The sequence below is a fragment of the Scyliorhinus torazame genome, chromosome 3 (assembly GCF_047496885.1).
Source record: "Scyliorhinus torazame isolate Kashiwa2021f chromosome 3, sScyTor2.1, whole genome shotgun sequence".
Taxonomy (NCBI): domain Eukaryota; kingdom Metazoa; phylum Chordata; class Chondrichthyes; order Carcharhiniformes; family Scyliorhinidae; genus Scyliorhinus; species Scyliorhinus torazame.
This window is the reverse complement of record NC_092709.1, coordinates 153,856,448-153,879,558: the sequence shown is the minus strand read 5'-3', so window position 1 is coordinate 153,879,558 and position 23,111 is coordinate 153,856,448. Positions and strand designations below refer to the sequence as shown.

The following is a 23,111-nucleotide window of genomic DNA, read 5'->3' as shown; positions in this document are numbered from 1 at the left end:
ATACATTGTGAGGCAATTGCTATTCTTTACAATTAAAGCTGCAATTTAAAAAAAAAAGAACATTGCCATAAATATTCATTGTTCGAAACAGATGTTTAAACATTTCACTGGCAATTTTTGTTGTTTGAAATGTATTTGTGCAGTTATGCATCCTGTGCGCTTCAATGTTTGTAACACATGCTGATGTTTTCAATTACATGTTCCGGTGGGATATATTCTGATAGTAAAGACATCACATCATCAGAAATGAAAGCATATGTGTATCAAAGAGAAAGCTGCATTTACTTTGTGGAACATGCACTATCCACATTTTGTCTTTTTTAATTTAAATGCTGAACAAATTTATAATTAATCCCTATGAATAAAAATATGGTTAACTGACTGTACATTCAAACTCTTTGAAGATAGGCAACCCCTCGCAGCACAACATTTTACAACAAGACAATTTATTGGCCAATTGTCACATCAGTATACCGCACAAAGGAGTTCATCGGTATTGTCTGAGCCAAGTTGGCACTTATTCTAATCCACAAGTAACATCAAAACAAAGTGATGTTCAAAGCTCAGCAGCAATGATCAAATGGTAAAAATGAGTTTGGTTTATATTATATTAGAAAGCTAAAGGCAAGAGGCCCAATAAAAGGTTTGACTAAATGTATTTTTTTAAGCTAACTTTTTTTTTCTCCGTTCACCAGCAAACTGACACCATTCATTGCTGCTCAATGAGATGTTGACAGTAATCCTTTAGCAATGTATTAAATCCTCTTGTACCATGTTAATTCTTCTAATACCACATGTTCCATCACAAAGAAATAGGAAGGGAGTCACAGTCCTTTATAGAATTACACTACATTTCTTTCCCAATCCTGTTCTACCAGCAATTTTCTGCATGATTAGAGCAAACAATTTTAGTTTTTGGATATGGAAAGTTTGTACTGGAAGCTCCTTTTGTAGATGATTCGATTCCTTGTTTGCTTTACAATTCCCCAGGATCTAAGATTTGGAAGCAGATTTGCTTTACAATTTAAGATGTAATAGTAAGCATTTGCCAACGTGAGTGGTCTGGCAGGCTTTAATGGGATATTTGCCCAGTATCCAGTTCAATTTCATGGTTTAAGATAATAAGGAGTTTAAAATAGGCCAAAGGCACACCCATTGAGCACTTCCCAATCTGTACAAGTGTAAAGCCCACTGCAAAATTCTTGTTTCAGGCAGTTACTGAAGAAACCAATTATAAATAATAACTTCCTTTTGAACCAGAAGGAGCAGAGAAGGTTCCCCCCCCCCCCTACCCGTCCACAGCCCTCATGTTCACACTGCTCCACCACTCCCTCCGCCAGCTGTTGGATGCACCAGCCCCTCTCCCAGAACTCAGCTGAGGCCCACTACTAGCAAGGCAGACCTTCTTGCCAGGTGGGCTGCTTGTTGTGGCACAGCGATGTTGTATCTGTAAAATCTCAGATACCTTCGACCAGCGTATTAATCAAAAGTATTAACCAGATGTCTTTATTGACGAGGCACGCAAAGGACAACACAAGTATGAAATCATATCAACTTTATTTAGCAACAACAATATTTACCCTTAAATTAACCCAATAACATTTGCAAATGATTCCCAAGATTCGTTATACTACCCGTAAAGCTGACTTTGGTTGAGAAGTGGGTCCGATTTTCTGAGTCTCTCAGGTGCGTCGTTGCAAAGGTGGGTCTTGAATGCTGCTTTCTTCCACCTCTGGTCAGGCGCCTCGGTTACCTCTGCGTGGAGTTTTCGCTGTTGGTGTGCATTGGGTTTTATTCCCAGCCTTTCCAGAAGCTTCTCTGGTTTGCGGCCAATGAGGTCTTGGGAGGGGGTCCCAACACCCAGTGGGTTTCTTGATGTCTGCTTGACAGGCCACCGGGGTCCGCCCCCAGGCGTTCATCTCCGATGGTGTTGCTTGTACACAATCTGTTGCCATATAAGGTAACGGCAGGAACTCTGGATGCCCAAGAGTCTGGCCCAATCTGGGCCACCTAAAACAAGTCGGTGCATAACAAAAAGGAATCGATGATCTCCTGATGGGCCATTGACGGGCAGGTCTAGACATGTTCTGACATTTTGACTGTGGGTTGTGTATTTGGCTTTGGTCTAGTTTGATTTCCATGAGCCTGTCTGAGGTTTGATGCAGTTTGATTTAAGTTGCCCAATTCTTTAACTTAAAATATCCAATTTAATTGGGCCTTAAACTAGGCCATGCCCAATCACCACAGCCAGCATCAACAGTTAACCTTGAATATGTAGCTAAGGCTCCAGGATCAATTTCTAGTGATCTTGGAGCCCCTTGGTCCAGTTTTCATGGTTGGAAAATGGGCCCAATTGAGAACACATTTCATAGCTTTAATATGGAGAAAAGTAAATAAAGTCATGGAGAATATTAAAGTAGGAGACAGTATATGTTAGAAGATACACAGTACAATCTTTGACAGATCATACTAAAATATTGGATTAAAAGGCGAATTATCTTGAGACACACTGAGCCCAGGTGACTCACATTATTTGACACTAACATCCGAGGCCTACTATGAGCATACTGTACAGTGTTGCAACATTGTGTTTGAAAAGCATCAGTGACACATGTCATGATATTCAGGTAAACATCATAGCACATGCATACTGATGGACAGATCAACGGACCAATCAACAAACACACAACACCACAGCCAATCACGGGCAAGAGCATGCATAGTACAAAACAGGGAACACAACACTTCCTGGGCATTCCAGCAGGAGACAGCTCAGGGCACAGAGCTCATAGCAAGCCACTCAGACATCCACCATGTGCTGAGTGCCGCTACAAGATAGTATTAGGAATAGGTCCACTGATTCTAGGGTTATGATCGAACCTCAGTAACCAGTTTACCACTGTAAATAAATGTTAGCAATAAAACTACGTTGTACCATTCGCAACCGTGTTGGTTCGTCTGTGTAGCAGAGTACCCAACACATCAACATGGAGGGCCTGTATGCCAATTGTGCAGTTTCCATATTAATGAGATACTAGCAACATAATTTAGCATCAGCGCCTAAAATGTGTTGCAGTTCTTCAATGCCCATATGAAGTAAGTGTTAGATATGTCAGAGCTTAAATGTCAGAGCTACTGAATCTTTTCTGTGAAAGAAGAGTTTGTTTAATTGATATATCGGAGTATCTAAATTTTGATTCCGTGATTTGCCAGCTTCCCTGTACATTGGTTCATCCTTTAACTTCTCCAAGTTGCCTCCTCTCCGGGTGTTTGCCAAAGGAACTACATTGTAGTATGAGTACCCCACTGGAAATCAATCTCTCGTAGCTGGTTCTGATAAAGGTTCAGTGGAGGCATTAAAGCAGATTACCCTTTGCACTTACAGTGATAACTGAGGAGCTATCCATACATCATCAGCCACAGCATTTGTACTTGCACATGTTCATGGAGTGCATTCTTAAAGATTAAAGCTTCAAAATGGCATTTTATGCAATTTTCTTAGTGTGTTCTTACTGTTGGAAAAAACAGGCATTCTCTCAATTTTCACTGAAAGAAGAATTCCAGACACTCAGTGATCAACATTTTAAGATAACACTCCCTGACTAAATTTCACCAATCCCACACATGCTCAGCAGGAATTTATACTCAAAAAGAAGATGTCAGAGAACCAACAGTGAAAGGTACATTATGCTGGATGTTCCCCAAGAATACATCCTTGGCTCCCTCCTATTTCTCACCACATGCTGCCCAACAGTGGCATAGAAACATAGAAAATAGGAGCAGCAGGAGGCCATTTGGCCATTCGAGCCTGGTCCCTCCACATTATGATCATGGATGACCATCCAACTTAATAGCCTAATCCCACTTTCCTCCCATATCCTTTGATCCTCTTCACCCTAAGTGCTATATCTAACTGCTTCTTGAAAACATGCAATTTTTTAGCCTCAACTACTTCCTGTGGTAATGAATTCCACAGACCTGGGTGAAGAAATTTCTCCTCATCTCTGTCCAAAATAGCTTGCCCCGTATCCTCAGACTGTGACCCCTGGTTCTGGACACACCCACCATCAGGAATATCTTTCCTGCACCTACCCCGTCTAGTCCTGTTGGAATTTTATAGGTTTCTATGAGATCCGCCCTTATTCTTCTGAACTCCAGCGAATACAATCCTAACCGATTCAATCTCTCCTCATACTTCAGTCCCGCCATCCCAGGTATCAATCTGGTAAACCTTCGCTGCACTCCCTTTCAGAGCAAGACCATCCTTCCTCAGATAAGGAGACCTAAACTGCACACAATCTTCAAGGTGTGGCCTCATCAAGGCCCTGTATAATTGCAGCAAGACATCCCTGCTCCTGTACTCAAATACTCTTGCAATGAAAGCCAGCATACCATTTGCTTTCTTTACCGCCTGCTGTACCTGCATGCTTATTTTCAGCGAATGGTGTACTGATGTACGAGGACACCCAGGTCTCGTTGCACTTTCCCCTCTGCTAATTTATGGCCATTCAGATAATAGTCTGCCTTCTTGTTTTTGCTACCATAGTGGATCATCTGAAAGCACAGTGTTAGTTTTCCTATATGTGCAGATGACACCAAGCTCTACCTGACCAACAACCCTCTCTATTCTTCCACTGTTGCTAAATTATCTGACTGGATGAGCAGAAATTGCCTCCAGTTAAAGAATGGGAAAACTGAAGCCATTGGATTCGGTCCCTGCTCCAAACTTTGTTCCCAAACTGCTGATTCCACTTTTCTCCCTGGCCACATCCTGAAACTAAATCTGCTTGCAGCTTTAGAATCATAGAATCAAAGAATGGTTACGGCACAGGAGGCCATTCAACTTATCATGTTTGTGCTGGCTGTCTGCATGAGTAATCAACCTAGTCCCACTCCCTTGTCTTTTCACTGTAGCCCTGCCAATGTTTCCTTTTTAGGTAATGGTACAATTCTCTTTTGAAAGCCATGATTGAATAGGCCTCCACCACACTCTCAGGCAGTGCACTCCAGACCCCAACCACTTGCTGTGTAAAAAGGTTTTCTCATATCACCATTGCTTGTTTTGCCAAATCACATTAAACTTGTGCCCTTTGGTTCTCGATCCTTCCACCAAAAGGAACAATCTCTCCCTGTCTACTCTGTCCGGACCGCTCATGATTTTGTGCACCTTATCAAATCGCCTCTGAACGTTCTCTTCAAGGAGAGCAGCCCAGCTTTTCCAATCTAGCCATGAAGCTACATGCCATCTTTGACCCCAAGATGCACTTCTGGCCACACTTGCGCCATGAAAGGGGGGTTAAGGGCGAAAAACCATTAGATCAAGGTAGCTAAGACAAAGAGTAAGAGATAAAATTCTGGATGAATATGACCAGAATTAAGTAACTTGGCACATAATTCTATAAAACAAACAGTAAAAAGTGTATTCCATGGGCAGAGGCAACTGTAGCAATTATTAAGAATTAAATGTGTATTCTTAAAGCATAGTAGTAATAAAGTATATAAATCCTTGTCAACAGTGAAATGCTTGCAAGGCATAATGGGAATTAGCCAACTAAACTTAGCAACATTTTTTAGAAGAGGAGTCACACACAATACAGCCTGTTCAGCAGAAAACATTTCTTATCAGCAGCCCCAGATAGCCCTTGTGAATATAGACAATGGTTCCAGTCAGAAACAAGTAGATCTCTGTAATTCCCTCCCCATGCACCTCCACCTCTCTATCTCGCTTTCCTCCTTTAAATCAATTCTTAAAACCACCTCTTTAACCAATCTTTTGGTCATCTGACCTAATATCTCCTTATATAACTTGGTGTCATATTGTGTTTTACAATGCTCCTGTGAAATGCTGTGGGATGTTTTATTACATTAAATTACTTCTTAAATGTAAATGGTTGTTTTACTATAAGTGCCGAATCGTTGAAGTTATCATTCTGATATAGTTGTAACTTATGTCTCAAGGTATTTGCTTTAAGTTTTTTTCAAGGGATGTGAGCAGTGCCAATGTCAATCCCTAATTGCCCTTGAGGAAGTGGTGATTAAACCAGTGTAGTCAGTCATGCGCCACAGTGCTGTTGGAGAGCAAGTTCCATGACTTTGACTCAATGTCAGAGAAGGAACAACAATATAGTTCTAATGTGCGACTTGGACAGGTATTTTCACAGCAAGGTATTCCCATGCATCTGCTGCCATTTTTCTTCTAGGTGATAGAGGTTGCTGATTTGGAAGGTACTACCAACTGAGCTTTGATGGGTTGCTGCAGTGCATCTTGTGTATGGTACACACTGCTGCCACTGTGTTCAGGGGGTGAATGTTTAAAGTGGTAGGTGGGGGTGTCAATTTTCCTTGATGGTGTTGAACTTGTTGAGTTTTGTTGGACTGCACTCGTCCAGGTAATTGAAGAGAGTTCCAAAAAGCTCCTGCCTTGTGCCTTATGGATGGCAGATGGGTTTGGGGAGTCATGAAGTGACAGATGGGTTCAGGGAGTCATGAAGTGAGTTATTCACCACAGACTTCCCAGGCTCTGAGCTGCTTTTTAAAAATTAATTTACGGGATGTGGGCATCGCTGGTTAGGCCCGCATTTATTGCCCATCCCTCGTTGCCCTTGAGAAGGTGGTGGTGAGCTGCCTTCTTGAACTGCTCCAGTCGCTGTGTGTGATGCTGTTAGGGAGGGAATTCTGGGATTTTGATCTAGCAACAGTGAAGGAACAGTGATATATTTCCAAGTCCGGTTGCTGAGTTACTTGGAGGTGGTGGTGTTCCCAAGTATCTACTGCTCTTGTCTGCCTCGATGGTAGTGTCGTGGGTTTGCAAGGTGCTGCCTAAGGAACCTTGGTGAGTTGCTGCAGCGCATCTTGTAGATGGTCACCACATATTCATACGGCTGGTCCAGTTGATATCAGGTGATTGACAATTAAACTTCTGTTGAATGTCAAGGGAGTATAGTTAGACTCTCCTGCATTGGAGAGGATAATTGCCTGCCATTTGTGTGACATGAATGTTATTTTCCCAATCCTGAATGTTGTCTAGATCTTGCTGCATGTAGTCACAGACTGCTTCTGTAACTCAGGACTTGTGAATAGTCCTGAACATTGTGAAATCATCATCGAACATCCCCATTTCTGACATTATGATAGACAGAAGGCCATTGATAAAGCAGCTGAAGGTGGTTTGGTTGAGGAAACTACACTGATAAACTACTGCAACAGTGTCCAGCGTCTGAGATGTTTGGCCCTGAACAAGGACACTACCTTCCTCTCTGTGAGATGTGGGCGGGATTCTCCAATAATGGGGCTAAGTGTTGACGCCATCATAAACGCCGGATTGTTTTATGATGGGGTCATCTGGCCGCTAGGAGCAGCAAACCCCCAAGCCACATGGGGCCAGCACGGCACTGGAGCGCTTCACGCAGTGCCAGCTGCCGACACGTGCCGCAGCACGGCCGGCGTGGGTCCGCGCATGTGGGTCATGGCCAGCGTGGGTCTGTGCATGCGCGTGGATTGCCATCTCCGCGCCGGCCCCCACGTAACATGGTGGAGCCCTACAGGGGCCTGACGCGGAGGAACATAGGCTTCCTCCCCCAGAATTAGCCCACCTGCCGATTGGTAGCCCCCGATCGCGGGCCTGGCCACCGTGGAGACCCCCCCAGAGTCGGATCCCCCCCCCCCCACCAGGATGGCCCCCGCAGCCGTAACATCGAGGTCCTGCCGGGTCGGACCACGCGCGAACGACGCCGGCGGGACTCGGCCGAACTCGGCGGGCACACGGCTCATCGAGCGCGGGGAATCACCAGGTGAGCCGCGTTCAGCGGCCCCCGACTGGCACTGTGGCAACCGCACCAGCGCCATTGCTGCCGATTCTCCAGTCGCCGGACAATCGGTGTCCCGGCGTCGGAGCGGCATCGCGGGATTCGCACCCCCCCCCACCCCGGCGATTCTCCGATCCGTCGTGGGATCAGAGAATCCCACCCATGAGTCCAACCATTGGAGAGTTTTCCCCCTGGTTCACATTAATTTTATTTTACTAAGGTTCACCTCTGGTATTCAGCTCTTTTGCTCATGGTTGGGTCAAAGATACAATGAGGCCAGGAGTCAAGTGGTTCTGGTGAAACCTGAATTTAGCAGGTTAATTCTGAGTAAGTGCCACTTGGTGGCACTGTCAACAATATTTTCCATCGTTTTGATGACGATTGAGAGTCAATGAATTGTGCGGTAATTGGCTGGATTGGTTTTGGCTTGCATTTTATAGTCAGGGCATAATTGGACAATTTTCCACGTTGTTGAATTGATGTCAGTGTTGTAGTTGTCCTGGAACAGCTTGGATAGGGGTGAGCCTAGTTCTGCAGTATAGGAGGTTGTCAGGGCTCGTAGCTTTTGCTGTATTCAACTGTTTCTTTATGTCAGGTGTAATGAAACCTGGCAACAATGACAATGGGAACGTCAGGTGGAGGCTGAGATGGATCATACACTCAACACTTCTGGCTGAAGATGATTGCAAATGCTTCACGCTTGCCTTCTGCCCTTACATGATAGGTCCTCCATCCTTGAGATCTGAGAGGTTTGTGGTGCCCTTTTCAGCAATTTATTATTTAATTGCCCACCACGATTCCCAACTGGATGTGGCAGAAGTTCAATCTGATCCATTGATTGTGGTACGATTTAGCTCTGTTAATTGCATGCTGCTTCGGAATGCAAGTACTAGGAAGGATGTTCTTGCTAGGGAGGGATCTCATAGAAACCTATAAATTTCTAATAGGACTAGACAGGGTAGATGTAGGAAAGATGTTCCGGATGGCAGGGGAGCCCCGAACCACAGGTCGCAGTCTGAGGAAACGGGATAGACCATTTAGGACTGAGGATGAGGAGAAATTTCATTACCCACAGAGTGGTAAGCCTATGGAATTCTCTACCACATAAAGCTGTTGACAGCCAAAACATAGGTTTTCAAGAAGGAGTTAGATATAGCTCTTGAGGCTAAAGGGATTAAAGGGGCAGCATAGTTGGTTAGCATTGCTGCCTCTCAGTGCCAGGAACCCGGGTTCAATTTCGGCCTCGGGTGACAGTGTGGAGTTTGTACTTTTTCTCCGTGTCCGCGTGGGTTTCCTCCAGGTGCTCCGATTTCCTCCCACAGTCTAAATGTGCAGGTTAGGTGGATTGGCCATGTTAAATTGCCACTTAGTGTCCAAAAGGTTAGGTGGATTTACTGGGTTATGGGGATAAGGTGGGGGTGTGAGCCTTGATAGCGTGCTCTTTCCAAGGATCGGTACAGACTTGAATGGACTCCTTCTGCACTGTCGGGATTCTATGATTCTATTCAAGATATGGGGGGGGGGGGAGGGGGGGGGGTGCAGTGGGAACAGGTTACTGAGCTGGATGATCAGCCATGATCATAATGAATGGCAGAGCAGGCTCAAAGGGCTGAATGTCCTACTTCTGCTCCTATATCCTATTGTTTCTATGTTTAGTCCCGTGTTGTAGTTTCACCAGATTAGCACATCATTTTAGGTATGCCTGGTGCTGCTACTTGCATGTTCTCCTGCACACTTCACTGAACAAGGGTTGGTGCCCTGACCTGATGATCACGGTAGAGTTAAGCGTATATTGTGGCATGAGGTTACAGATTGTGTTGAATACAATTTTGCTGTTGCCGATAGTTTGTAGTACCCAATGGATGCCTTTCAATCTCCTTGCAATAAAGGCCAACATGCCATTTGGCTTCCGAATTGCTTGCAGTGCCGAAATGCTAATTTTCCATGTTCCTCATAAGAGTGCACCCAAGCTCCACTGAACATCAATATTTATCATTTCTACACATTTAACAATTATTCCACTTTTCTATTCTTATTACCAAAGTGAATAACATCACACTTCCCTACATCATACTTCACTTGCCAACTTGCTGATCACTCACTTAATCTGTCTATATTTCTTTGCAGCCTCTTTGTGTCCTTTCCACAGCTTGCATTCCCACCTAGCTTTGTATCATCAGCAAACCTAGATATGTGACTCTCAGTCTCTTTGTTCATGTTATTCATATAGATTATAAACAGCTGGGGCCCCACCACCGATCCTTTTTGAAATGTTGTGTACCTTATTTATTGACCATCTTGTAACCATGGGCGGGATTCTCCGAGCCCTCGCTGGGTCAGAGCATCGGCGGGGGGGTGGCGTGAATCCCGACACGCCGGCCGCCGAATTCTCCGGCACCGAAAATTTGTCAGGGGTGGGAATCGCGCCGCGCCGGTCAGCGGGCCCCCCCTCCCCCCCAGCGATTCTCTGGCCTGCGATGGGCCAAAGTCCCGCTGCTGTCACGCCAGTCCCACCGGCGTGAATCAAACCACCTACCTTCCCGGCAGGACTGGCGGGGCCGGTGGGCTCCGGGGTGCTGGTGGGGGGCGCGGGGCGATCTGGCCCCAGGGGTGCCCCCACGGTGGCCTGGCCCGCGATCCGGGCCCACTGATCCGCACTCTATTCCTTCCGCCTCGCCCACAGCCTCCGCGAGGGCCGATGCAAAAGTGACACCCCCCTCTGCGCATGCGCAGGGATGACGTCAGCAGCGCCCCCCCCCAGGACCCCGGAGCCCGCCCGCGCCGCCTTGCCCCGCCGGTAAGGTAGGTGGTTTAATCTACCCCGGCGGGACAGGCATTTTAGCAGCGGGACTTCGGCCCATCCAGGCCGGAGAATCGCGCAGGGGGGCCCGCCAACCGGCGCGGCGTGATTCCCGCCCCCGCCGAATATCCGGTGGCGGCGAATTCCGGTGGGGGGTCGGAGAATCTCGCCCCATATTCCCTGATACACTCAGCGGGATTCTCCGACCCCCCCCCCCCCTCGCCGGGTCGACGGGCCTGTGCTGTGGGGGCACTCCTTCCTTCCGCGTCGGCCCTTGTAGGGCTCCGCAATGGCCGGCGCAGAGAAGAAATCCCCCTACGCATGCGGCAGAATACGCCGGCTGTTCCACGCATGCGCGGGATCACGCAGGTCCTTTGGCGCATGTGCGGACTCACGCAGTCCATTCGACACCAGCTGGCGCGGTGCCAACCCCTTCGCCGTGCACCAAGACCCTGAAATTGCGGAGAATTCCGCACCTTCGGGGGCTGTTGTCCCAGGAGTGGTTCGTACCGGTTTTCCCGCCGGCGTGGAGACTTAGTCCCGTGAAAGGAGAATCCCGCCCACAATGACTGTTAAACGCTCCCATCTTTCCTATCCCAATCTGTCTTTTCCCAAATCTCTCTGCGTCTCAACTTTTTCTTTGGATTTTTAAATATCCCTCTATCTGAATCTTCCATCCCAACCACTTTTATTAAAAGTTAATACCCATAGTTAAAGTTCATGCTGCATTGTTTTTTTGGGTTCTGCAATGAATAGGTTAATATTATTACCTGTAAGTACTGACATATTTTTCCCTGGATTTACTTTTGAAAGTTCTGATACATCTTATGGCCTGGTGCATCTTTAGTTCAGCAAATATGCTTGTCACATATGGAAGAAAGCCCAGTTGCTGACTTTTCCATGGTCTTGCTTTTATCAGACGTTTAATTATGTAACTATATATGAATAAAAAGTGTCACAATTGAGGAATTGCAGAAAATATGCAATTCCATTGCAAAATAACTAATAATGGAAAGAATTCACGGTACAATCTGTTCAGAGAAGAGAAGCTCATGGTATAACTTCATATTTTAGAAGAGAAATATATGCATTTTCAGTCACCAACAGGTTTGCTAAATTAGATGTAAGCCAAACATTCACAGTGATAGAATAACCTTTCAGCTTCTCCAAGTGTACTATTAGGGTGAAGTTGACTTTCTTCAAAAAAAATATAACTTTTAATTTAAACAATATCAGTCAGAATGTGTAAAACGTGGTTTCCACTTGCGATAGAAGGGTTAGATTCTGAATTGGAACCATCACATCAGTGGCATTAGCAATGTCTTTGAAAAGGTCTGAACTGTTCAGTACTGGAGCCCATGCTCATATATCCAATACACTTGTGCTGGATTTGCGAAAGGTCATCATCAAAGTTGCTCGCAGATACATCGCTCCGAATTATATCAGTAAATTCAACCAGATTAAAATGAATCCAGGGGCAGGTGTTATGAGATGATCAAATTCTGAACTGATTCCTAGGTAGAGTCATCAGTGAGAAGAAGAAAATCAGCCATGATTGAATGGTGGAGTGGACTCGATGGGCCGAATGGCCTTACTTCCGCTCCTATGTCTTATGGTCTTATGCACGTAATTTCTACAAACGCAAATTACCATCAAAGGTTGTAAGGCATCTTTACAAAAACCTTTGGAATCAATATTTGGACCTCATCATACTATAGTTCATCTTCTGCCAATGCATCCAGATAATCGGTATCAGGATAAAGTAAAAACCCAGAAAATAAACTGTCAGTCCAGTTTGGATCAGAAAACAGACCATTTTGTTCATTATCAAAGATCTCCAGCCACACTTCATCTTCTGGCTGCAGGTACATGACTGTAGATCCTGAAGCTACATCATGGTTTCCTGTATTGGCATCAAAGGTTTTTATACGATAGTCACCGTTGTGCACCAGTGCAATTGCAACATGTTTATTTGCCAATGTAATGTCATAGGAAAAGTAATAAACCCCTGGAATGGCACATATAAACTTTCCAGAGGAAGAGATGTAATGACCACCCTCATTGAAAAGGATTTTATTAAATATAATGGGCGTTTTTTCTGCAGGGTAACTGGTAGTTATACCAACAGAAAAGGCAGATTTGAGCACTAAACTCCCACATTTACAAACACCTGATGGTCCAGGGTCTCCTTTTTGTCCTTGATTTCCTTTAGGTCCAATAGTTCCTTGTAGTCCTAATTTTCCTTTTAGGCCATTCTGTCCTCTGAGTCCTGCTTTACCAATTGGCCCTTTATCACCTTTATGGCCCACATCTCCTCCTTGTCCGTTTTTGCCCCTGATTCCTGGGATAAATCACAAAGATTAAAGTTACGATGGTAAATTTGAAATAGTTTGCATTCAGACCTTGCAATCTATCATCAAACATTTGGTGTGGAATTCCTACACAACAAACATCAACCCAAATTAAAATTAATTAATTTCCTTTCTGTTTGTTCATCTATTTATTCCCACTCGTAATAATAATAATAATAATCTTTATTGTCACAAGTAGGCTTACATTAACACTGCAATGAAGTTACTGTGACTAGTCCAAAATGTAATGTTTTATTATAGTGTGTCAAACCTTTTACTCTTGCAGCTTTCATGTATTTCAGGAGGAGCATAAGTTCATATTCATAAGATAAAGGAGCATGATTAGGCCATTCGGCCCATCGAGTCTGCTCCACCATTCTATCATGGCTGATATGTTCCTCGTCTGTTAGCGACAATGCTGCAGACCAAGAGCTGGATTGTGAAATCAGCCAGAGCATCTACTCCCCAGAACACATGACCTAAGAGCGAGAGTAGGCAATTTAGCCTCCCGAGCCTAAACACGGTCAATGTGATCATGGCTGATCCCATCCTGGCCTCAACTCCACTGTCCTGCCCATTTTCCATAACCCTTCAACCCATTACTAATTAAAAATCTGTCTAACTCCTCCTTAAATTTACTCACTCTCCCAGCATCCACCATACTCTGGGGTAGCAAATTCCACAGATTCACAGCCCTTTGGGAGAAGTAGTTTCTCCTCAAATCTGTTTTACATTTGCTACCTCTAAATCTAAGGTTATGACCTCTCATTTTTGAATGCCCCACAAGAGGAAGCATCTACTCCACATCTACGTTATCCAAATGATGCTCTGTCAAATGTAACTCTTATCTCCTTGTGTAAAATACAGAGAGCTCCTTCATAGGTGTAAATAAAGCAATGACTTATATTCAGCAGCATGAGGGAATTTAACGATATTATCATTCAACTTTCATCTGAGGTACTTTTGACTATTTAATGAAATGTCTCCCAGGCTGCTGAGTGAGGCAAGGAAGGAAAAAGCAGTGGCACTGGCAATAATTTTCAATTCCTCTCTGGCCAGTGGGGTACTTTTATTCAAAAAGAGATGAAACATGAAACTACAGACCAGTCAGTCTAATCTCAGTGGTGGGAAGCAATACCAAGAGACAGAATTAACCTGCATTTGGAGAGGCAGGGATTAATCAAGACCTATCAACATGGTTTTGTTAAGGGGAGGTCACGTTTGACCAACTTGATTGAATTTTCCAAAGAGGTGACCAGGTGTGTAGATGAGGGAAATGCATTTGACGTAGACTACTTGGACTTTAGCAAGGCTTTTGACAAGGTCCACATGGGAGACTGACAGCAAAGCTAAGAGCCTATGGGATCGAAGAATATTTTGGTTTTTACTTTATCCAGAGTCTGTGTGATACAGGATTCAATTTTACTGGGGGAACGGGGAAGAGGGTGGCATTCTAGCCGCCCCTCCCCTATTATAAAAGTCAGTTTCAAACCGACTGAATTAGAAAATGGCCAAACTCCAGAAATAACATACTGGGTGTGTAGCATGAATAAGCTCACAATGGGACCTCTGCCCCTCACTGGAAGATCTGCCTGGTGATGGACGCAGGGGAACCGGCGGGTGCCAGATCCCGGAGGGAGACTGTATCTTGTCGGCCGTCATGGTGCGCCACGTAGGCATACTGAGGGTTGGCGTGAAGGAGCTGGACCTTCTCGACCAGGGGGTCGGACTTATGCCTCCTCACGTTCTTTTGGAGGAGGACAGGCCCCGGTGTTGTCAGCCAGGACGGAAGCGAGACCCCGGAGGTGGATTTCCTGGGGAAGACAAATAGGCAGTCATGAGGGGTCTCATTCGTGGCTGTGCAGAGGAGCAACCTAATTGAGTGGAGCGCGTCGGGGAGGACCCCCTGCCAGCGGGAAACTGGGAGACTTCTAGACCGTAGAGCCAGAAGGACGGCTTTCCATACCGTCGCGTTCTCCCTCTCCACCTGTCCGTTTCCCCGGGGGTTGTATCTGGTAGTCCTGCTCGAGGCAATACCCTTACCGAGCAGGTTCTGACGCAGTTCATCGCTCATAAACGAGGAGCCCCGGTCACTGTGGACGTAAGTGGGGAAACAGAACTGGGTGGAGATGCTATGCTTGGGATGGCAAAGGGGAAACGGGAGTACTCGTCAACGACGTTAAGAAAATATTTGTTGCGGTCAGTGGAGGGGAGGGGCCCTTTGAAATCAATGCTGAGGCGTTCAAAGGGGCGGGAGGCCTTCAGCAGGTGGGCCTTGTCTGGCCGACAGAAGTGCGGCTTACACTCCGCGCAGACTTGGCAGTCCCTGGTCAAGGCCCTGACCTCCTCGGTGGAGTAGGGCAGGTTGTGGGCTTTGATGAAGTGGAGAAGCCAGGTGACCCCCGGGTGACAGAGGTCATTGTGGATGGCCCGGAGTGGGTCATCTTGCGCGCTGGCGCATGTGCTGCGCGACAGGGCATCTGGGGGCTCATTGAGCTTCCCCGGCCGATACACAATACCTTAACTATAGGTGGAGTGTTCGATTCTCCATCTCAAGATTTTATCATTCTTGATCTTGCCCCGCTATGTGTTGTTGAACATAAAGGCTACCGATCGTTGGTCGGTGACGAGGGTGAACCTCCTACCAGCCAGGTAGTGCTTCCAATGCCGCACAACTTCCACAATGGCTTGAGCTTCATTTTTGACTGAGGAGTTTGGAGTCTTGGAGGCGTTGAGGGTACGGGACAAAAAGGCCATGGGCCTGCCTGCCTGGTTAAGGGTAGCAGACAGGGCGACATCTGACGTGTCGCTCTCCACCTGGAAGGAGATGGACTTGTCCACCGCGTGCATCGCGGCTTTGGTAATGTCTGCCTTGATGCAGCTGAAGGCCAGGTGGACCTCAGTCGTCAGGAGAAAGATGGTGTCTTTGATAAGTGGGCAGGCTTTGTCCGCATAGTTGGGGACCCACTGGGCATAGTATGAAAATAACCCGAGGCATCTTTTCAGGGCCTTGGGGCAGAGGGGGAGGGGGAGTTGCAGGAGGGGGCCCATGCGGTCGGGGTCGGGCCCTAGGACTCCGTTTTCCACGACATAGCCGAGGATGGCTAGTCGGGTTGTGCGGAAAACGCATTTCTCCCTTTTGTAGGTGAGATTGAGGGCTTGGGCGGCTTGGAGGAACTTCTAAAGGTCCTGCTGATCAAGGCTGCAGATGGTGACTTTATCCAAGTACGGAAACGTGGCCCCCAGCTCGTACTGGTCCACCATTCGGTCCATCGTTCTTTGGAAGACCGAGACCCCTTTGGTGACGCCGAAGGGAACCCTGAGGAAGTGGAAGAGGCAGCCGTCTGCCTCAAAGGCAGTGCAGTGGCGTTCTTCCGGGCGGATCGGGAGCTGGGGTTATGCGGACTTCAGATCTTTTGTGGAGAAAACTCGGTAGTGTGCAGTCTGATTCATCATGTGAATCTGGGGATTCACCAGGGCAGCTCGGTAGCACTGTGGATAGCACAATTGCTTCACAGCTCCAGGGTCCCAGGTTCGATTCCGGCTTGGGTCACAGTCTGTGCGGAGTCTGCACATCCTCCCCATGTGTGCGTGGATTTCCTCCGGGTGCTCCGGTTTCCTCCCTCGGTCCAAAGAAGTCCAGTCCTAACAGGAGAGGAGCGCAGAGATGGGGGAGGACATATAGTTTAAAATCGGCGAACTCGGCGCCCTGTATCGCAAGGTTCGCGACACCCCCTTATCTGCACTAAATGTGATCCGGAAGCGAGGGAGATTGTTTGGGATGCGGGGGAAATCTGGAGAGAACAGCGCCTTACCGTGTCTGGGTGTATGAAGCTCTCCGTGCTCCCAGAGTCAAACAGACAGGGCGTTTCATGCCCATTGACCCGGAAGGTCATCATCGAGTTCCTGACTGGTCGAGTGTGACAGCGCCGAGCTGCGGATAGCCGGCGTGGTTGGTGGGAGCGGCGTGGTCCAAGATGGCGGCCCCCGTTGGTCGCACATGTCGGGCGGTGTTGAAGATGGCGGCCAAGGTGGCGGCCCCCATGAGTCGCACATGGCGGGCTGGGCTGTAGATGGCGGCCCCCACGCGTAGCACGAGGCGGATGACACGTCAGAAGGGGGCGGTACCGGCAGGCACACAGCCACGCTACGGGGTCTACGGGTCTGTGAGTCTGTGATTCGGGCCTGCGATTTAGGAGCTTTGAGTCGGGCCAGGCAGACTTTGGCAAAGTGTCCTTTCTTGCCGCAGTCGCTACAGGTCGCGTTCCGAGCCGGGCAGCGTTGCCTGAGGTGCTGGTTCTGGCCGCAGAACTAGCAGGGCAGTCCCCCCGGGTTGGGCGGGCAGCTGCGCGGCACAGGCCTGGGACACCCTCTGGTTGAGTGTCCACGAGGGAATCGCGTGGTCAGAGGGGAAAGCATTGAGGCTCTGGAAAGCTACTTCTAAGGAGGTGGATAGTTTTACCGTCTCTTCTAGGTCGAGGGTGCCTTTTTCGAGCAGGCGCTGTCTGACATAGTTGGACCGGACTCCAGCCACATAGATGTCCCGGATGGCGAGTTCCATATGCTGCGAGGCCGTGACGTCCTTGTAATTGCAGTTTCGAGCGAGTACCCTCAGGTCGGGTAGGTATTCCTCCAGCGATTCCCCGGGGCATTGACGATGAGTGGTGAGGAGATACCGCGCGAACACTTCGTTCACTGGCCTCATGTAGTGTCTTTTCAGGATCGCGACCGCGTCTGCGTACGTGGTCGCTTCCTCGATAAATACGGAGATTCGGTGGCTCAACCGGGCATGGAGGAGACTCAGTTTCTGTGCCTCTGTGACGGCGGGCGAGGAGGGGGCGGTGAGGTAGGCCTCAAGACAGCGGAGCCAGTGCAAAAAGATTCCTTTGGCTTCAGCTGCCTGTGGGTCGAGTTCCAGTCGATCAGGTTTGAGGGCGGCTTCCATAGCGACATCTTAGCTGATTAAATTTATGCAACCATCAATTCACATGAGACGAAGAGTTGAAGTGACCAGTGGTTTTAATCAGCTAGATCTGTGCCTGCCTGCGACTGCTCTGTACTGAGTGCCGCCTACAGGCTGCAGATCTATATACCTCCTCCGAGGGGGCGGAGCCATAGGCGGAGCCTACAAGGGTATCAACATAGTACAATACAATGTAATGCAATACAATGGTGAATGGTAGCAGTAATACATTCACCACAGAGAGGACAGGTTTTGGAGGTCAGGAAGGAAGGCACAAAGTAGATGGGGGGGGGATGCTTGTGTCACGGGGGATGCTCCTCATGTTCACAGGACAGGGCACCTCTCAAAAGATGCAACTCCCTTCCTCCCTGCTTTTCAAGCAGTTGCCTTAAAAAAGGGTTCTCACTCTCTCCCACCCATGCTAACTGTATTATGATGTGGGTAGCGCAAAATCCACATCATTTGGCTTGTTAACAAATCCCGTTGTCTGTTAATTATTTTAAAAATGGAATCTGGCAGCCAGGTTCTGGCATCTGTTTGCCTACCATTTTATGGTAAGCTGGCCGGGGGTGGGCAGGAAGGTGATGGGCTAGACACCCATCATATTTTACATGCCTCCCCCGCCAAAACCCATGCCCAGCAGGGGGGCTGAAAAATCCACCCATCAAGCTGGATGTACGTGAAACAATAGATACTTCACAGCGCCAGGGTCCTAGGTTTGATTCCCGCTTGTGTCACTGTCTGTGCGGAGTCTGCACGTGCTCCCTGTGTCTGCGTGGGTTTCCTCCGGGTGCTCCGGTTTCCTCCCACAAGTCTTGAAAGACGTGCTTATTAGGTAATTTGGACATTCTGAATTCTCCCCCTGTGTACCCGAACAGGCACCGGAATGTGGCGACTAGGGGCTTTTCACAGTAACTTCATAGCAGTGTTAATATAAGCCCACTTGTGACAATAACAACAATTATTATTATTATGATCTCAGTCTGAGCCAACGGATGCAGCATGCTTTCCGCCTGTGCTGCAATGGAAGCTGGGATATCAGCCATTAGGTACTGCACCACAGTTGGGTCCACAAGTGCTGTTATGGAGTTGGCCACCACTTCCACCAGGGAAAGGATGGGCTCCAAGTTCTGCACAAAGCCCTGTGCAAAGTTGGAATCGGATACCTCTGCGTTCCTTAACAGTGACAGGAGGCTCTTTGGCAGGCTTGCCAATGTGCCAAGCATTCCATTGTGCATACTCCTATCAGCCTTTTCCTGTACATTGTCTCATCAAAGACCTCAGCAGAATCCTCTGCAGCAGAAAATGTCTTTATCCTCGCTCTCTGGGAGCCAAGTGGAAGACAGGAAATCAGAAATTGGAGACTGAATAAATTGTAATCGGTAAAACTGCACTATCTTTATCTGTATCCAAACTGTGTTCATGCATGTGTGAGACATTGTGTTAATTTATGCTGTGTGAGAATAAATACCTTTTAATTTTGAACTCACAAGCTTGCTGCTGAATTATTTAATTGGAATGCACACTCCAAAGGTAAGAAAAGGCACACCTTTTTCCATTTAAAACAATTACAGGAAGTAAGAAACCGAATGTATTCTATCTGCAATAACTTGTTCCTATAAAAATAGTTGGAGCTTGTGTTACTGCTCAGGCAGCACGGTAGCACAAGTGGATAGCACTGTGGCTTCACAGCACCAGGATCCCAGGTTCGATTCTCCGCTGGGTCACTGAATGTGCGGAGTCTGCACATTCTCCCTGTGTCTGCGTGGGTTTCCTCCGGGTGCTCCGGTTTCCTCCCACAGTCCAAAGATGTGCAGGTTGTAGCCATCTGGGATGGCCACGTCCCGATTACAAAATGGACACTTGCAAAGAATGCAGGGAAAATTGGACAATGTTAAGAAACAAGCAGGTGCAAGCTCGTCTGTTGATTAGAACCTTAAACGCTCAGACAGGACAGAAACCACCAAACAATCTACATACTAATGAGCCATCTCCGGGGACAAAAGGGAAACATTTAGATACACAATGTTAGGACAGACTCCCTGGCGCCAGAAGAAGCTAAGACAAAGCAGACTAACAGTCACCAGGACATGCCCAGCGATCAGGGAACCACCCCTCTATTGGAGGAAAATCGATACCGATGATTGGGAAAGACCCAATTAGTTGAGGCCAAGTTCAAGACCCGCCCAAATAAGCGCAAGGCCCTTTTGAATATAAAAGGTATCCCCCAAGGGAGAACGCTCTCCTCAGCGAAGAGAGAGACCAGCCTAGCAGCTGCAGCAGACCAAGTAAGTTCCAAGTCAATGCATGCTACGAGATAGATGCTCCTAGTTGCTACCCTGTAAACAGCTCAGCCCAGCAGCCTCAGAACCGAGCAACGGCCATTGTTCCTCTGACTGAGTGGGCGCCCGAAGCTAAGTATAGGCTTTAGTAATAGTGGTAGTTTAGTTTGTAGAGTTTATGCATGAGTAGATTTGACTGTGTGTAAATAAATGAGCATTGCTTTTGAACTTACTAACTGGTGTATCGAGTCATTGATCAGTATTCGGTTTGAACCTTGTGGCGGTGTTGAAAGATACCTGGCGACGCTTGAGCAAACATGATTAATTAGACCCAAATTAAGAACCAACCAAAAGTTAGCAACATTTAGTGGCAACATCTGACGGGACTCGATTTAGAAGTGGCCTAACCACTCCGAGAGAACCCAAAATTTGAATTGAGAATCCAATTGGGAACAGAAAGAAAAACCACAAGCGTCGAAACAGTACTGATCAAGCCTCTGAGATTCGGAAGTGTGTTAATGCATGCGTACTAACAGGGATATACGGTAAATCTGAGAGATTTTGTTGCGAAAAACTGTCGGGAGTTTTATAGGCTGGAAATTAGCGTAAGCCGTACCCGTGTTTACATCACCGCTTTATCACCCCCTGTTCCAAAGTCGGTAGAGATCCTAGCAGAGAGAATGGCAATGAAGGCAATGGAACGCCTTATGAACCCCCAGGAATTCGAGGTCGCAGCGACCAGTAGAGTAGGACAGTGTCCCGTTTGGGAAGAAGAGATCAGGAAATATCTCAAAGGGAAAGGATGGCCCCTTTGGAGTGAATTCTGTGATAATGAGGAAGCAGGACCCGGGAGTATAGGACATACTTGGTGGGAGAACCTGTCAGAGATCCACAAGAAGAGCTTAGGGAAAGCTCGCAAGCCGATGGCAATTGTGTCCTGTTTGACACAATTACGACGCACAGAGGAGGTCGTTAGGACGCTCCGTAGAGATAGAGGAGAGAGACAGAACCAGTGAGGTAGACGTGAGTGAGGTAGAGAAAGGGAATCGAGATCTGAAAGAGCAGTTAGCAGCAAGGGACAGAGAGGTGGATGATGTCAAGCGGGTACATCAGTCTTGTCTCGCGCATTTGAACAGCTTTCAGGCACAATACGATAAGGCCTACCAGGACACGCAACGTGCGGTCTTGGTAAGACAAGAAACAGAACAGCAAGTTGAGAAATTGCAGAAGCAGTGCAATGATTTAAAAGCAGCCCTACGAGCACTCCATACTTCCACAATGGAACAAAGGCAGAGCTCCGTAGACCATGCAAAGTGCAGGAAGCAAATTGCAGAATTGCAATCGCTGCTGTCCGTGCAAAATGGCTTTCAGAGTACATTCGGACCCCAATTAGATCAAGAAAACGGCCCCGATTGGCAGGAATTGAACGAGACTGCCCATAGATACGTACATGGGACATGTACGCAGGAAAAACCCCAGAAAAGAAAAGCGCCCCAACCCACAACCGAACAGGCAGAATACACCCCCATGAATCCTGTGACCACACACCGCAGGGCCGCAGGAGAAGGAGAAGCAGACTTCCTTTACACAACCCCGTTAACTGCGACCCAATCACGGGACACATGTGGAAAAATTACACCGTTCCTTCCCACTTCAGACCCCCACCAATTTTTCACGAAAGTCAGACAACAGGCAACCATGTACGGCCTGGATGAAAAGGAGCAAGTGAAGCTCACAGTTTTAAGCCTCGACCCTTCAGTCGTAGCAGCCCTTCCCGACCCACAGAATGTAGGAGGAGGCACACTCCAAGAGATGCACACAGCGATCCTTGATGCGATCGGCTTTAACAGAGGAGACCCCGTAGAAGGCCTAAATAAGTGTAGGCAAAAGAAGACAGAGCACCCAAAAGCGTTTGCTGCTCATTTGTGGATTCACTTTACCACAGTTTTTGGAGAGTTCGCCTGCGCCCATTTGTCCCCAGATAATATGGCCAACTGGACCCGAATTCTAGTCTCCCAAGCCACAGAAGCAGGACGAAAAGCTTGCGCAAATTATGACCCCTCAGATGAGGCCCACAATGAAAAATGGGTTTTGAAGAGATTGTCCCGCGCTTGGGAGCAATCAATTGCAGGCAAAACCGCATTTGTAACACCCGATGAAGAGCAGGTAGAAATGAACCCAGTTAAAGCGCACCAGAACCCCGCATGGGTAAATGAGGGCAGGAACAGCCAACCCCAGCCCAAAGCTCAGGAATGTTATAATTGTGGACAGCTAGGACACTTTGCACGAGAGTGCAACGCGCCCCAGAAGCAGCAGAGAAACCAACAGGCACCCTAAACAAGAATAGGGCAAAGCCGATCCATAGCGTTAGCGCCCGTTCAGAGAGTACAGACATGAACGGCCCCGACTGATGGTGTTCGGGCTCCCCAACTTGGGTCTGCGACACCCTTTGGGACAAGTCCGGTAGTGGCAGGCAAAGTTCGGGGACAACCCATGGAATTTCTTTGGGACACAGGAGGGTCCCGCAGCACACTCAATTCCTCCACGATGTTTCAGAGAGACACGTGGCCCACAACAGACACCATCACACTCAGCAGCTTTACAGGCCATTTACAACAGGGACACATCACAGCCCCTATAGCAATACAGATAGGGAACATCGCAACCAAGCACCCCGTAGTTTTAGTTGATCTGCCCCAGACAGCAGAACATATCCTTGGGATCGACTTCATGAGCTCCCATAACCTTTCTTTCGACCCAGTGAACAAGTGTGTATGGAAAATGGCAAAGGCAGCACAAGCCCCCGCCACGCTCACAGTAGGAGAATACGTAAATAGGATTAGCTCAGTAGGAGACTTCTGGTTCGACCCTCGAGCCATTAGTGCAGACAAACAGGTTAGGGCAATCCTG

The 23,111-nt window shown here is 47.5% G+C and overlaps 1 protein-coding gene across 2 annotated transcripts in view; it reads right to left on the bottom strand.

The window, feature by feature from the left end:
• Positions 1-11,068: 11,068 nt before the first annotated feature.
• c1qtnf7 (C1q and TNF related 7) overlaps positions 11,069-23,111 on the bottom strand; it is a 96,773-nt gene continuing 84,730 nt past the window's right edge. For both annotated transcript variants that reach the window (XM_072496403.1, XM_072496402.1), the window contains exon 3: positions 11,069-12,946. In XM_072496403.1, the coding sequence (XP_072352504.1) occupies positions 12,318-12,946 (629 nt within the window). In that variant the 3' untranslated portion in view covers positions 11,069-12,317. The remainder of the gene's footprint in view (positions 12,947-23,111) is intronic.